This window comes from Tigriopus californicus, chromosome 5, assembly GCF_007210705.1.
Source record: "Tigriopus californicus strain San Diego chromosome 5, Tcal_SD_v2.1, whole genome shotgun sequence".
Taxonomy (NCBI): Eukaryota; Metazoa; Arthropoda; class Copepoda; order Harpacticoida; family Harpacticidae; genus Tigriopus; species Tigriopus californicus.
In genome coordinates, this window is record NC_081444.1 from 13,977,554 (window position 1) to 13,993,509 (window position 15,956).

General features: G+C 41.2%; 2 protein-coding genes across 3 annotated transcripts in view; both read left to right on the plus strand.

Moving 5' to 3' along the window:
* The window catches only part of LOC131881118 (uncharacterized), an 11,974-nt gene extending 4,223 nt beyond the window's left edge, over positions 1-7,751 (plus strand). The window contains exons 1-13 of one of the 2 annotated variants that reach the window (XM_059227890.1): positions 8-786; positions 3,680-3,925; positions 4,000-4,078; positions 4,881-4,976; positions 5,042-5,184; positions 5,622-5,725; positions 5,798-5,852; positions 5,923-6,043; positions 6,114-6,212; positions 6,277-6,443; positions 7,339-7,446; positions 7,522-7,605; positions 7,674-7,751. In XM_059227890.1, the coding sequence (XP_059083873.1) occupies positions 606-786; positions 3,680-3,925; positions 4,000-4,078; positions 4,881-4,976; positions 5,042-5,184; positions 5,622-5,725; positions 5,798-5,852; positions 5,923-6,043; positions 6,114-6,212; positions 6,277-6,443; positions 7,339-7,446; positions 7,522-7,605; positions 7,674-7,708 (1,518 nt within the window). In that variant the 5' untranslated portion in view covers positions 8-605 and the 3' untranslated portion in view covers positions 7,709-7,751. Of the gene's footprint in view, positions 1-7; positions 787-3,679; positions 3,926-3,999; positions 4,079-4,880; positions 4,977-5,041; positions 5,185-5,621; positions 5,726-5,797; positions 5,853-5,922; positions 6,044-6,113; positions 6,213-6,276; positions 6,444-7,338; positions 7,447-7,521 lie in introns of those variants that run through there. The other variant, XM_059227891.1, reaches the window with a different exon arrangement.
* Positions 7,752-8,782: 1,031 nt separating this feature from the next.
* Positions 8,783-12,390, plus strand: LOC131880824 (delta(24)-sterol reductase-like). Its single transcript, XM_059227534.1, has 4 exons — positions 8,783-9,084; positions 9,211-9,421; positions 9,621-10,714; positions 11,936-12,390. The coding sequence occupies exons 2-4, from the start codon at positions 9,251-9,253 to the stop codon at positions 12,168-12,170; spliced, it is 1,500 nt and encodes a 499-aa protein (XP_059083517.1). The 5' UTR covers positions 8,783-9,084; positions 9,211-9,250; the 3' UTR covers positions 12,171-12,390.
* The last annotated feature ends 3,566 nt before the right edge of the window (positions 12,391-15,956 follow it).

The window sequence follows — 15,956 nt, forward strand, 5'->3', positions numbered from 1 at the left end:
GAAACCGTGAGCGTATCCTAATCCCACACGATCTTGGCTTTCACAGTTGCTCCATCTGAAAGCAACGCGAGAGCGAGTAACCATTGACAAAAAGATTTCTCAATCTTCCCATCACTTTTAACGCACATTTTCTATTTTTGCTTCGAGGTGGCGGACCTGTCAAAGCCAAGGTCTAGCCAGATCGGCCAGGTCTAACGAACTTCTTGGGATTGCATTGCTCCTAGTGTTGAAGACGTAGTCAAAAAGAGTAAATTTTCACTTTCAGCCGTGGAAAAAATGATCATTTATGTCGAGTCAGCCCGAATCACAAAATTGGCTTCGTTTTGTAACGGTTATTTTAAGGTCTTATCAGAAATCACATAATGCTACAGTCATGATTGAATCGCCAACTTAAAAGAATTGAATTATTTGGGCACCGAAAGTCTTACCTGCAATTATTGTCCTCTCTCCTAAAGAAACAAAAAAGAAATGAGGGCAACTAAACAAACATCTTTAATATCCAAATCACCTATTTCATTGAAAAAAACACCAACAAATTACACATTTCCCTAAGTACGAAATATTTTAACTCACCTGACGCAAATCGATTGATCTTGATTGGCCAAATGTTGGCCTCCAACAAAATTGAAAGTCCTAACCAAACCGTTGTCTTGGCCAAAGAAATACTGAGTACAGCCTTCTGGGGCCAGATTGTCAAAATCACAACTGTATTGAGTGACTTTGATGGACCATTGGCGATTGGCCAAAGTTGTTCCAACCCCAGCTGTTCCCAATTGGAAGTTCATGGTATTGCATCCCTCAGCTGCCTCAACGTACACTATCAAATGATACAAGAAGATGAAGCTCAAAAAACGAGTGTCACGAATGCACTCTGATGCCTACCATGCTCGCCGTTGTTGGACCCGCATATAACGGGTGGAGTCTGTCCACCAGGATTGCTGATTGAGAACCTATCCGTTAGGCATTGTGAAGCAGTGGCTACTGCCACACCCTTGGTTATGGTGGTGACCGGGGCCCCATTTAATGTCACACCCACACTGTCGGATATGATGGAAGGCCCAGATATAACAAACATTTCAAAATCTAAACGTAGCTGAAAGTTAGAAAAAATGCTGCAACTTGAATCCTTGAAATACCTTCATCTCACGGTTGATCCAAACTGAAATGCATCTAAACAAAATAAAATTCATTTCCAGTCTTGGGGAAACTTTTTGAAAACCAAGAGCCACTAAAGACATATTTGCTATTTGTTCGTAAATGCACTTTTGTCTGTTTATAATGATATAATAAATAACTTTATTGCGACTCTTGGTCATGTCAGATTGCGGAATGTATAAAACTGTATGTATAAATCTCATATACAAAAATCGCCCATTCTTTCTTACTTGTGATGTCTGATTGTGAGGGATGGGCAAATTGTGTAAAAATATATTTTTTTGTCACTAAAGACCATTTTTACACATTGCACTTTTCACCTATATTTCCACCTTTTTACGTTTATTTTGCACTTTTTGTGCACATTTGGCCTAAAACTGTTTATTTTGATTGAAAACAGAAATTTCTCCGCATTAGAGCTGGTTTCAAAGTTGAAATCAAAGGCTGCCACCAGAATTAAGATATGAAAAGCTGAATTTGGAACAATTGATGTTAAATTGAATTGTTGAGCTCCAAAGTGCTTTTTTTTGGTTTAGAAACAGGGGAGAAAAGAAATAAAACAAGCTAGTTTCAAGTTAAGAGACAAGCTAAGCATGGCATTAAGATAGTTAAGCAGCCCAAATAACGCAACATAACTGCCTTCCTTCCCTCCTCCAGGCTAACTGCGTTATCTTTTTGAGGAAGAGAAATTTCAACTTTTCTTCAGTTAGATTTATGTAAAAACTAGATCAATGTGACAGATCTATTCTTGGGAAAAGAGGAAAAATAAACAAGAGACCTTTCCTTGCAGCATTTCATGACCAAATTCAAAAGTTATACCAATTTGGTCCAAAATTGAGGCAAAGTTCGTTTTTCAACAATGCACTCATCAAATTTGTACTACTGTGAAAAAACATTTGAATATCCCCTCTTTGATTTATCTTATTTGCACCTTTTGTTACACTTTTTGGCCTTTTTTGTACCTTTTTCTGCACCTTTTGGGCCTATTTTTTGTCTCTAAACGGCTTGGCTGTTTCGTACATTTTGCCCGTCCCTACTGATCGTAGTAGCATGGATTTACAAAATATTCGTCGATAGGTTTTTGAGATTAATTAAAACTTGAAGACCTCAAAATTCGTGAGATCAAGCTTATGGTGTTTTATAGTATGGCTGAGAACCGCTTTTTAAAGTTTTTTTTCAATAATGTTCCAAAAAGGGATCGAAGACAAAAGGATAGTTAATATCAAAAATCGTGCTTTTTTAAGTGCGGTGTACTATATATGTAAGTTTATGCTTTTCAAAAGAATATGTCACCTAGAACTAATTTGTTTCTTTTGGTTCCCCAGTTCTGGGCTGCACTGATTTGGGTTGAAAAAAAAACCTAAACAATGAGCAGTAAAACACATGAAGGTAAGCTATGCTTTTTGAAAAAGAGAGTCTTTCTTACCTGGCAAATGTTGTCGTTGCTTGGACAAATCTCGAATGAGCAAGAACCTGCTTGTCCACCTGCATTCTCAAAGTAAGTGCAATTCTCACTAAATGAAGCCCCACACGATCCAACGACTACAGAAAAATAAAACTCTTGCAATGATAAGTGTGACCTTGGCGCGATAATTCAATCACTTACAAATACAACAAACGCCGTATCCACTGGCACAAGTTCCTGACTTAGTTCCCCCTCTGGATGCACATTCTGCTTCTGTGTAGCAAGTGCCATTACGATTGGTCCCAGAACAGGGATCATTGGGAAATCTATGGGGAGGGGCACATTAACTAGTACTCACCCATCTTGGTATCATGAATGTCTACTTACGTCACCACTTGGAATAAACCCACTACAATGAATTGAATAAGTTAGGAAGGGGATCAAAAGGTATATCGTCATTGAATCTTACGGAATTTTCCTGCTTTATCTCTTGACCCTGCGTTGATTTGAATGAGAGAGATCAAAATGAGAAAACTCGTGATAGGAACAACGGAGCTTCTCATGATGCCTAAGTCAAAAATGGATTAGCAAAGTCGCATTCACAAATGATGCCAGAAACCATCTTACCTGTGCGATGGTCGAAATGAGACTGATGTACTAAGTTCTCAGGAGATCTCGCAATATTTCCCCTAAAGAAAGGTGGGGCACATTGCTCTCTCTCACTTAAAGATTTACCGATCGACGATGGAGGAAATGCCAGGTTTCACGGGTCGGCTCCCTCGCTTCTGTAGCGGGAATTCGGTATGTCAATGGCATCAGTAGCAATTAAATGTGGCCTAATAAAACAAACAGATATGTCTTTGACAATATCTCGGATTTAAGGAACCACACCCTCAGTGGAAAAATTGTCTTTCACAAGCCAATTAAGTAGGTTTTGCTTCACACAAGAAAGTAAAGTTTCCAACCTCGTAATGTGCATTCTTTCAAGATTCAACCAAATGATAGGAACGTTTCAAATGAAAAACTGCTATATTATTATGCCCTAATAGCAATCTGGTTTTTCCGTTCTCCTCCCAAAATGATTTGAATCTTACCCGCCAAACTAAAACATTTTCTCAGGAACGCCTTTCCGGGAAAACCATCATGCATTATTGGAGGCATTGGAGCGTGTCAAAGTGGTTACTAATCTTCCTCCTCATGACATAGAGGATCTAGGACATCATTCACAGTTGTCATCTTCTTTCTCCATCGTCAACATGATCCGCAGATTGTGCCTTATTATCTTAGCCCTCGGGACTTGCTCACCCGTGCTCAATATGGATATTGATCAATTGAACAAGACCGACAACCATCGACGTGGAAAAGGTGAGATAATGCGTGAACAATCTTTTAATTGCAGTGCCCAATCTAACAAAAAAGTTGTCATCATTTTGTTCTAGTCATTTCTTTATTCAGTGTGGTGACATTTGGCAATGTGGCTTGTCAAAGCTCTTTAACTTACACAACCAATACCATCGGGTGAGTTACGGATTCATTTCAGAAAACCATTAAAGTGAAAGGAGAGGTTGAGAACGAATATTCGAAAAACTTCATCCCCAAGTTTGTTTCTCATATCGATTTTTAAAATGACCTATGATTATAAGATGTCAAACATAATGAATTTTATTATCAATTGGAGAAATACGTACATATTTTGCTGTTGGCCTGGTTGGCTAGAATTTTTGATATTTTTTCTTTCATATCTGACAATTTGAGTAATTTCCTTGATCAAACCTTCAAAGTAAATGCAAGAGGTAATTTTTCTTTGATTGTTTGAGGAGAAAAGCACAGATTTGTAGAACAAATCCAATACATTTTACAAAGAAAGGTTGCTATATTCGGATTCTTCATCTTGAATTGATTGATATAACTGAAGTAGCTTGTAAAGCAAAGAGAACCAGTTTCAGTAAAAATGGTTCGTATAAGTGAAGTTCTAATAACCGACTTTACTGCATTGTATTGCTAGAAACTGCAATGTTTTATTTGGATTCAGTACCCAATGTCGTCGTTAGAGACCAACTAGAAATTCAACTTTGATTAGTACCTTTGCATATTTTTTTTTATTTCTCGTTCTTTAGTTCATAGCACTTGATTTTTTTTTTCCCAAAACGATTCTCATTTAAATATGCCGCTAATATCAATTATTTAACAAAGGAGCGGCTCTTCTTTGGATTTTCATTTTGTTCTCAACACGTCTAAATCTGAGTTCTTCGTAGATATCATCAAAAATAACCTAAGAGCTTAACAATGACCTAAGATCATGTCATCTTTTATTCAATAGTGGAGTATCAGTTCAACGGACTCGAAATGGAACGTGTTTCACCGAATCAGAATGTTCATCGTTGGGTGGAAATGCCCAAGGAGCGTGTGCTTCTGGGTGAGTCAAATTGAGCCAATCGGTCTCCAAAGACTTTGTTACATTCAAGGGTTTTTTTTGGATAGCTTTGGGGTGTGTTGCGTGTTCTTAATCTCGGATCAGGCCTTAGACATCACTCAAAATTGCACCTATATCCAAAACCCCAACACTCCTCTTGTGTATACCAGTACCTCGAGTCTTCAATATACTATCCGAAAGTCACAGGACAGTAAGTATTTCTACATTTGCCAGTAAGTCGAATAATATGTATTTCGCTTTGGATCACTTCAAATCATTTTTGCATTAAACAGTCTGTCAAATTTAGTACCAAAGGTTGTTTCAAAGGAGTTTCAACACCGGTCAATATGCAACTTACAACGAACCTGAGATAAAGCTGCCTCCATGTATGACTAGCATAGTCTCCATTTCGACAAAGCTGACTTTGGAGCAGATTCGTCATGTTCGCCTTTGATTGCCTAGATGAAGACGAAATTTGTTCAATAGGTTGAGATCAAATCCCAAAATTATGCAAACAAACAGACAGTATGGTTCCAAGCTTATTTTGTTCTCTCAATCACCATTTAAAAGGATTTTGCCCTTATCAATTTGAGTTTTCACGTGGTCTTTTGGTCTTTTTGCCATCTTCAGCTGATCCATTCGTTACAGGTGTGTGCCAATTGAGACTGGACTTCGAATCATTTGCTCTTCGCGGAACTGACACCCAATCGGAGGCAACGGGAGGCACTTGTCTCGATCAATTTGTTGTCACAGTACGACCGTTGATGACGATCTTGTTCTATATCAAGAGAACTTAACAATTTCTATTTTCTGTTTTATTACAGACTTCGAATAACTTTCCGGTCCCCACCATTTGTGGTCAAAACCAAGGCCAACATAGTGAGAAATGATAACTTTGATGGAATATTCCCTTATGGCATTGATTTTGGCAACATTTCTTCCGCTTTAGTTTATGTCGATTTGGGCCAAGCGAATACAGCCACTGCCGATTTGGACTTTTCGTTCACTGGTGAATCCACCATTCGCAATTGGGATATCAAAGTCACTCAAATACCATGTGGCAACACTGCGTGAGACGCCTTCATGTCACTTGTTAGATTTTGATACATGCCTTTAAGCCGGAAGCCTTTTCTATTTCAGGGCTCCTAACGGATGCCTACAATACCATTTTGGCTTATCTGGACGCTTAACCTCGTTCAACTTCAATCCCACGAATGACAACCATTTGGCGTCTCAAAAGTAAAGTACTCATGATACATCGTTGCACCTTTGGTTGATTGTTCAAACATGTTTGCTTTTGCAGCTACAATGTCTGCATTGACCAAGAAGATGGCTTCTGTTGTGTTGAATATACCCAATGTACGGATACTGATTCGTTCTCCCTGTCCACTGGAACATCCACCATTGATACGGCTCAGCAAAAAGTTCTCTTTGGCTCACTTTGTTCCCTTGATTTCGTCATCATTGAAGGTAACGATCAAAATTGTAGCAGTGCTGGGCATTGCTAATAGCAAGATTGACCTCCATAATTCTTAATTCTTTGATGAGATAACCAACTCCTTAAAAAATGTTTAATAAACGTTGATTTGGCATAAAACATAGCAAACGGGTCTTAAAGTCAAGTATGACTACATCTTGTTTTAAGGGGTAGGACTAAAAAGTAATGCAAGTTTATTTGTTGAAAGTGCAAATAACAAGCTTTTTAACCATCGATTTACGAGAAATTCGTAGTCTTTAGTGAACAATTTTATTCCCACCTTTAAATGTGACCACATTTCACTGATTACAAAGAATATCTTGGAGTAAAATATATATTGGTAGGTTGAGTTAATGGCACAATCTAAAAAGTGCTGCAAAATTGGATCATTCTAGTTCCAAATCAGGTAAATCGCCCAAATATCCCGTAATCCTTAATCCAAATTAATCAGAAATTGAGATAGAATGCATGCTTGTCTGTTAGAGATAATTTGAATCCGCTCAGATTTGGAACGTGGTTTACCGATATCCATAAAAAAAGTTCTGAAATTATCATTCTCAGTTCATCTTTAGCAGATATTTTTGTGGCTTATCCGCTTGACCGTTCAACTGCTTTGCCTTAAGCTTTAACCAATCAGAGTTGACGATCAGCTGATGATTTTACCGCTTATCCGCTTGACCCCTTTAAAGAATCAATGAATTTCGGCGTCGACCGAAATTCTCAACTCCGATTGGTTGAAGCATAAGGCAAAGCGGTCAAGCAGTCATCAAAAATAACTGATATCAGGTGTCGCAGAATTTCATTGGTTCAAGGAAGGGGTCAAGAGTTTAAGTGGTGAAACGGATAAGCCACGAAAATATCTACTATTGTGTCTAAAATCAATTTCAGGGTCGAGTGGAGCTTGTAATATGGGAACCGGTGGAGTCAGTAACAACCGATATTGTGGATCGTTTTTGGGATCCACAGCAATGGCCACGACTGGTTCACCCATTTGCGGTGAGTAGTACACTTTTTTCAAGGACCAAATTTCTTTATATCTAACATACCTATTGTTGCATGATCAAATTTCAGATTGCACCTCTCCATTTCAAGTTGGCATCAGGACCGATGAATTGGCTGATGGCTCAGCAGCAATCAATTCCAAGGCCTCTCGAGGTGAATTTCAGGCCCTCGTCTTTCATTTTCTTGCAAATAAACTAAACTGTCTTTTTCTTTTCATTTAGGCGTCTGTCTTACTTTTTCTCAAATCCCTTGTTAAGATCCATGTTACTTAAGAACTAAATATATACCCCTGAACAATTTGCCTTGCTTTCTCGTGCTTCTTTAATATTGGTCAATTTGCGTCTCATTCTTATAGTCTTTAGATGACAACTTTGATTAGATATTCATACTTACCAAGGTTGTCAAATTGCCCCCTGAGTTTTGGGCAAGTTAGTAGGTTCGAGAGACTCTTAAACGGTATTTGAGCTCTGACTTGCTGAAAGGAAAATCTAATAATCTGTTACATTCCTCTCGAAAGACTCAAATCTATATTGAAAGGGAAATAGATTCTTCTGACAAGCACGTATTGCTAACATAATGGAGAAGAGTTCGATAAGCGAGATGTTGCACAATTTTTTATAGTCATGTGGTTTTCACATTACAGAGCCTTTGATATCTGTTCAACAGGCATTCCCCTAAGTCCTTAAACGTTGCTCAACTAGCAGAAGACGTTCCGTGCACCCTCAGTTTTAGCTTTATAGGCGTGCATTTTTCTCACGTCATTTAATTGAGAGCACCTCTTGAAATTTTGCTAGGAAGTATCGGTCTCTTTTGAAATTATTTTAAAAGAAGAACAATCCCTTTTTCTTTAGTAATACATCTATAAATACGAATACTCAAGAACATTCAATATGAGAAAAATGAGCAATCAATAGGCTTGAAGGCGGAAAGAAGCTTATCATTGGACTTCCGAACCTTATAAGTAGGCACTTGGCAGGGCTTCTCTTTGAGCCAAGAGTAATTTTTCATTTTCAGGAAAAAACGAACCTACAATTGATTCAGTTCTTTAACATTGTGGTCCAGAAGAATTCTACACATGTAAATGTAAATCCATGACAGAACAGAACTAAATGGAAATGTTAATCTATGCTTGTCTTGGATGAAAGCGTTTACCAAGCATGTTTGTACCAGGCTCCTCTCACTGTTCACCTCATTGGCTTTTAAAGTCCGCATAACTACGAGCTACATACAATATATATGCTGAAAAAATCAAAGACCGCTGCAGGTCGACAATTCACTCGGAACCTCTCTTTCGTATCAGACTCTAGGTACTTCTGTACATGTACATACACCATTGTGCAAACTGTCTTTGGAGGGCGGGTGGCTCTCGGAAGAGCCTCTATTTATGCATTTCAGCTTGGATCAGCCAACTCGTGTGTACTAGAGACTCGAGTGTGTACATGTGGTACCAAATGCCGTTTACATACGATCTTCGGGCATGGTCCGTTTCTCCGTCAGTCCCCGAGTCCATTCACCATTTTACCTGTGTTAACCGCACCGAGCCTGGTCTTCTTCTTGAAGAAACTGCCAACTCTCAAGTGCCAGCCGTAGTCGCTTGGTCGGACGGAAGACCATATGGAAGTGAATCTGAGCGTGAGTGTGCGTGTGTACTTTGGTTGGTTGAGTAGCATGCAAGGTGCTGGAGACTAAAGTTGCCGTGGATGACCTGTCTAGATTGGGAGCCAGTTCTTTGTGGAGAAAACTTCCTCTTTCTTTCAGATTGCAGAACTTAGGAGCTGGAAGTTTTTGGGAAGGAACCATGTCTGTGATTACGTACTTGGTGCAAAACCATTTCTGGATCTTTGCAATATGGGTGGTGCCCATGTCCGTGATTTACGACCTCTTTTATCTGGCTTACACCCGAGTGGCATATATATTCGGTCCTACTTTCGTGAAACACGAAGAGAAAGTCAAGAACGTACAGAAACAGGTAAAAGATTCAGTGCATTGAAAACCTACATAGAACATGAGTTCTGCAAGTCGAACTGATTTAGAGTCACGATAGAAGTGGCTTCATGGCAATGAATCTATGTTTGATATAAAAAAAAAAACAATTTGGCAGAGCCTTCAAAAGTTCGTATGTTAGTACATACACAAATTCTAAGCATGGTTTCTACCGATCTTTAAAGGTTCGCCAATGGATGGAAGAAGGCAGCAAAACGCCCATGTGCACTGCCAGACCTTGCTGGAAGTCAATCAGCCTTCAGACCATGAATTACAAGAACAGGATGCACAAGGTCCAGATCAATATGCCCGATATCATCCATTTGGATGAAGAGAAACGTCTGGTCCGAGTGGAGCCCATGGTTTCCATCGGACAACTGAACGACTTCCTAATCAGCCGTGGATGGACCTTACCCGTAGTTCCTGAATTGGACGACCTCACCATCGGTGGTTTGGTCATGGGTGGCGGTATTGAGTCCACTTCCCACAAGTACGGCTTGTTCCAGTACATTTGTAAGGCCTTCGAGATGATCACCGCCGATGGATCCGTCGTGTGGACGGACAAGGACAACGATCCCGAGTACTTTTGTGCCATCCCCTTCTCGTACGGAACCTTGGGGTTCTTAACCGCCGTGGATTTGGATATCGTCCCATATAAACCTTATATCAAGCTCACCTATGAGCCGGTGTACTCTTTGGATGAGGTGGTTGCCGAATTTACGAGGGTGACCAATGACCCAACTGTGGAATCCGTGGAGGGCATTATGTTTAACCTCAATGAGGGGGTTATTATGAATGGCGTGTTCACGGATGAATGCGAGCCCGACAAATTGAACTATTTGGCCAAATGGTACAGCCCTTGGTTTTACAAGCACGTGGAAACTTATTTGACCAAGCGCCAAAGCGGTGTCGAGTACATCCCCACGATTGATTTCTACCATCGACAAAATAAGGCCTTCTTCTGGTTGATGCCCTACATCATCCCATTTGCCAATAATGTTGTGTTTAGGTATCTCTTTGGATGGTCGATGCCGCCCAAGTTTTCTTTGTTGAAATGGTTGAGAAAAAATCTCGTGCCCAAGGAGCAGAATGAGAACTTTGTCTGTCAGGATTTTGGTTATGAATTGGAGAAGCTTCAGGACAGCCTCAAGTTTGTGGATGAACAAACAAAGGTCTACCCGATTTGGCTTTGCCCAACCCGCCATTGCGTTCCCGAGGGACTTGAATACCTCAACCTGTTCAAAAGAGAAGCCGTTCACGTTGATGTTGGGATTTATGGGTAAGTTCAGCCTTCCTTGAAGCTTTTATGTATTACGGAACTTTGAGTGGCAACATAATTTGGGTGCCAAATATGAGCCATAATCTAGTTCTAATTTCGAAGTGGATCGAACTGAAGGGCTTGACAAGCTGAGCAGTCTAAATCCCACCGTCATGCGTTAAATTCAAAAGGATAAGACGCATTTTAGTGGCTCCCACAATTTGCTACCAAAACGAATTATGCTAAATCCATAGGCAGCAACAGAGCACGGATTTGAACGGACAATAACACTCCTTATAGAAAAATGTTAACGGAAGATGTGATGACTGACACTTCCTTGAGGAGCAGCCATCCGGCCCTAGCTTACCTACTACGTATACAATGCATTTATAGGTTGGGAGTAAGTTGTGATTTTTCCATTTAATTTCAAAGGAGTGAAAAGTACAATAGTTTACACAAAGCTCAAAGACCGTCAAATTGCAAAGTAAGGTTTTTGATTTCGTGAAACCTATTCAATTGCATTAAAATTACGAGACTAAAAATTTAAGCTTACCCCCCCCCCACCCAAGTCAATCCTGAAGCGAAAAGTAACCCTTGCTATCTCAAGTAGGAAAACCAATGCAAGAAAATATGAGTTACGGCCAATTTGCAGTTTTGACATAACCAGAACCTTGAAAACAGCTGCCAAAATAACGAACAGACAATCAAAGAATTAAAGCGCTTAAAATCATCGTACCGACGAACCTGCTCAGAACACAACGTAAGGCAAAAAATTCGTAGTTCCCAAAGAAAAACTGAAGTAAATAGTTTTACTTTTTTGCCACCCACGTTTAATTCTTTCTAGAGATTTTCTTCTTGACTGCGCATTCATGCTCACCTATCTTTCACAATACGTACTATATGTACGTTGCCTAATATGGTTCACATCTCCTCTCCATTGAGCGTTCGGTACGACACAAGCCTGATGTTTAAGATCAGATTTCTTTCATTTCAGAGTTGAGGCAAACAAGGGGGTAATTAGAATATTCAAAGTGACATTAACTCCTTTGGATGCTCCTCGAATCAATGAGCATGTGGAGTATATGATATATCGGAAGGGCCAAAGCCCTCCTTGAACGGAAACCTTTCAAGGTTCACTGTTTTGGACATGCGAAATATCCTTTCAAGAAGATTATATATGCATGATGAGATGCGTTCAAATGACTCATACACTTGAAATAACTCCTTTTGTTCGATTTTCAGCTTCAGTCCAATCAAAGGCTTCAAACCCGAGGCCACGCAGAAGCGTATGGAGCGTCATGCCATCGACACGGGCTGCTACGTGGCTCTCTATGCCGAGACCCAATTGACTCGATCCGACTTTGACGAGATGTTTGAGTTCAACTTGAGAAACTACGACAAGATTCGCAAGCGCATGAACTGTGAGAAGGCCTTCCCTCATGTCTATGAGAAGATCAGCAAGTTGGGAAGAAGTTAACGCACGCACGCACTCACACATACAAAAAAAGAGATGCCAATCACCTTGACGATGGCCAATTCAACGCCTTGGAGAGCAAAATGTTTTATGCCAAGAAAAACCCTATTTAATCCTTAACTTTATTATCATCACGATCATCATCATAATCATAGTTGTTGTTGTTGTAAAGTTTTCGTTTTCCATCTTCCGATATTGGCAATTAAACCTGCGTCCAAGTTCACCCATGTAAGTCTCCTGCTATCATTCCAAATTGCGAAGGCCACGAAAAAAAAGAAGAAGCACACTCACAGACCCTTCGAGTTTATTATCGCGCGTTTGAATACAATCCCGATTGCCTGTCAAGTGTGACCGTTTGGCCATGCAAAATGAAATGTACCACGAGTAGCTACAATACCGAGAAAGAATCTTCACCTCTGCGTCACTGGTCATGAAACTGGCGTTCATTATGCCTACCAACGACCACTAACGGCATGCGTACGACGAAGTATAGCCAATACACTTACCGTAAGCAACCGCACGCCAGAGGTGCGTACGTGCATGTAGGTGCGTCAGTTCGTTTTCACGGAGAAAAATGACGCGAATCCAGTTGAAGAAGACGCACGCGACGATCTCGATTGTATTCCCAAAATTAAGACAAAACATTGTCATTGCTAGTTGCGAGTGAGGTGTTCAAGGAGTGGGAGACAATGCTTCCAACTTGGTGAGGTGCACACGAATCTTTCACAAGCGGTATGTCTTCCCTTCGAGTAGCTTTGATCGTTTGCTGTTGGATGGTGAGCTTGGTTCATTCCGGGTTCAACCCTCCGGATGCGGGTGTAGCTTCGCCTTTCCAAGGACTTGGCGATTTGTCCCAGGAGTTCAATGAGGAGCTGGAACCTTCATCTGACTTGGAAACAAGCGCATCGGAGCAAATCCACTCGGTCAAGGAGCTTTTTCGGAGGCGACGAAAGCCCATTACCTCGAAGAATGATACAGCCGTGAACATCTTGTTGGACAAGATCAAACGGACCAAGAAGAGGCATAAATTCGATCCAGAGACGCTAGCCGATGTGTTATTGAAGCGACAAAGAGCCGTCCACAAATCCAGGAAGAACTTGTTCAAGCCCAAACCTCCAGGAATTGCTTATCTTCCCAAAAAGGGGATCTTGTTCAAGAAGAAGGAGCAAGTTCAAAAAGTATTGAACGAGACTACCACCAAGTCACCTGATGCCAGTTTTCCCTACACTTTTTCCTCATTTCCGGACGTGAACGTGTCAAGTTCGACGCCAAATCCAATTCAAGAGACCCCTTCCAAATCAGTTGAAGTATCAACATCATCAAGTCCAAGCGATGTTGTGGATCTGACCACAGAAGCGTCCAACTTGAGTATATCAACCCAAAGTGATCTCGATTTTGAGCCTTCGCCCACCATGGGAGCCGTGGACACATTTCAACCCTCGACATTGGACACCATCACTAAAAGTATTGCACCTGTTACTCCCACACTCACCATCGTCACCCCCACCAGTGTGGAACCTATTGAGGAACTCGCCATAGAAGATCTTGAGGTGCAACCGAGCAACCAAAATCGCGTTCAAGGGCCTTCCACGACCTATGTGGCACCTCCTCTTGATGGCGATAATTTCACCACTCAGATTCCTATTGAGTCATCCTCTGAGGACACAACCTTGGCACTAGATGTGGAAAACGAAGTTTCATTGGAAGATCCAGATACGACAGAACAGGTTCCAATCGAGTCTCCTCCCGTCGAACCGTCCAGTTCGTCCACCTATCCTACCGAGGAAGTGCCGGTCTCCAATGATGCAGAATATTTCGATTTGGAAAAAGTGATCACCGACTCCGGAGGCAAACTGCAAGAAACACCCAAAATCCGCCGAAAGGTCTCAGATGCCCCACCTCCTGTGATCCAGGGCCAATTCTTGAGCTTCCCTCCAGATCATGGTTACAATGACTACAAGGATCCCGAAGAACCTTCGCCAGAGGAAGAAGATCCTTTCCTCGCCACTCAAGGTTACATTGACCTCCAAAAGATTCCTGAGCAATCGGACTTGGAACAGTCAACCGCGCCAAGTTTGAAGACGCCTGAAGAAGTTATTTCTACCGCAACCATCAACATAAATGATCCGATCAAAGTACCAACAACGCCAGGGGACATCTGGGGCAGCAGCTTGGATGACCAGATCATCAAAGCGATTGAAGAGGTGCTTCATATTGACGTGCCTGTGGATTCCAAGCAACTCTATCGAGACTCGAGTCCAAGATTCACAAGAACCAATTACGGCTCCAACCAAATCAGAGGCCAAGACAGAAACGACAACAACCTTGAGGTAAGATCGATTTGTCCGACAACTCCAGTTCGCACAACCTTGGAAACTATGCATAAAACTATTCCCGTGACTCGAATCATGAGACACGGGATCCATGGAAGTAAACTCATTTGACCATGCATGGTTTTCTTGCAGCCCATACTACACTATACATCTATTATAGGTCTTGCTTCTTGCTTTAGCCAAATCAAATATCTATCCTTATTGGAAAATATTTCAATTCTCAGAAACACGCTTACGGATTTGAATATTCGGTTTTTGACGAGAATTCGGGCTTGACACACTCTCGCCAAGAGTCCGGAGATGAAAATGGGGTGGTAACTGGCTCCTATGAGGTTCTGGAACCTGATTGCACCATTCGCCGAGTCACATACCGAGCGGATGAGGTCCATGGCTTTGATGTTTTAAACATTGAGAGGATTCCGTGCAACGAACAACAACGAAAGAACCTGGAACAGACGGGATCAGGCCAGAAATTCAAAAAAACAACCAAGAACGGAAATGGCCAGAGAATTCAATCGTTTCAAGCTACTTATGGTGAGGTTTGAGATGCTTAAGTGTTTGTTTGACATTTTTTAAGGCATCCTTGAATTCCTATTTAGGTGGACCCCCAACGAAATCAAGACGGAAAACGGTAAGAAAACGACCAAGGAAGAATCGTAACCAAGGTTTCCCATCTCCGTCCCGACGGCCGCAATCGCGATTGCCTAATTCGGTCGATAATGGGATCAAACACAACCAATTGTTTGATAATGGGGATCCAAACAGCAACCAACAGTCCTTGAAGCAATACGGAGTAAGCACTGACTTTGGCAAGGCTTTCCAGGGTCGCAATGAAAACCCTATTGCTCCCAATTCTGCCTATGGAGTAATTTTGCCCAATGAATCCACGAGAGGCCTGGGGCAATTTTCTCAGGTCCAATCCAATGATCCCTCTAATTCAATCAAAGGAGGTTCAAGAAAGAACACAGTTCAATCGTCCTATCAATCCCATAATGGAGATTCGTATGAGACTCCCGGTAATGGTTTTGGAACACCTCAAGGACAACCACCTCTCCATGGGTACGAAGTGAATTCAGCGCAATCCCAACCCACATTTGGGATTCAATCCTCAAAGGGGCACGATGTTCAAGGCGAAGCCCCTAGTCAAGGTTATGGTATTCTACAAGAACATTCACATCCTCAACAGCCTCTAGCAGGTTATGGAGTTTCTAATGATGCAAATGATCAACCGTTTTTGGACAACCAGCACGTTGTTGAAGGATCGATTAACAATCACGAAGATCTGGAAAATCCGCACCACCAATCTGCTCAAAATCACCAGCATTTCCAACAAAATGGTTTAGGTCTCGATGCGAATCAGTCACCTCGGGAAGAGATTGCTTCTTCCTATGGGGTTTCCCATGAAGGACCAATTTCTACTAACAATAAAGAACCGCATCATTTTCAAGAAAATGTC

Bases quoted from the DNA above. Each gene is read 5' to 3' on its own strand.
- LOC131880824 (XM_059227534.1), top strand. From the start codon at position 9,251: ATGTCTGTGATTACGTACTTGGTGCAAAACCATTTCTGGATCTTTGCA. The intron at 9,422-9,620 runs GTAAAAGATTCA...CGATCTTTAAAG, and splicing joins TCAAGAACGTACAGAAACAG to GTTCGCCAATGGATGGAAGA. The intron at 10,715-11,935 runs GTAAGTTCAGCC...TTCGATTTTCAG, and splicing joins GTTGATGTTGGGATTTATGG to CTTCAGTCCAATCAAAGGCT.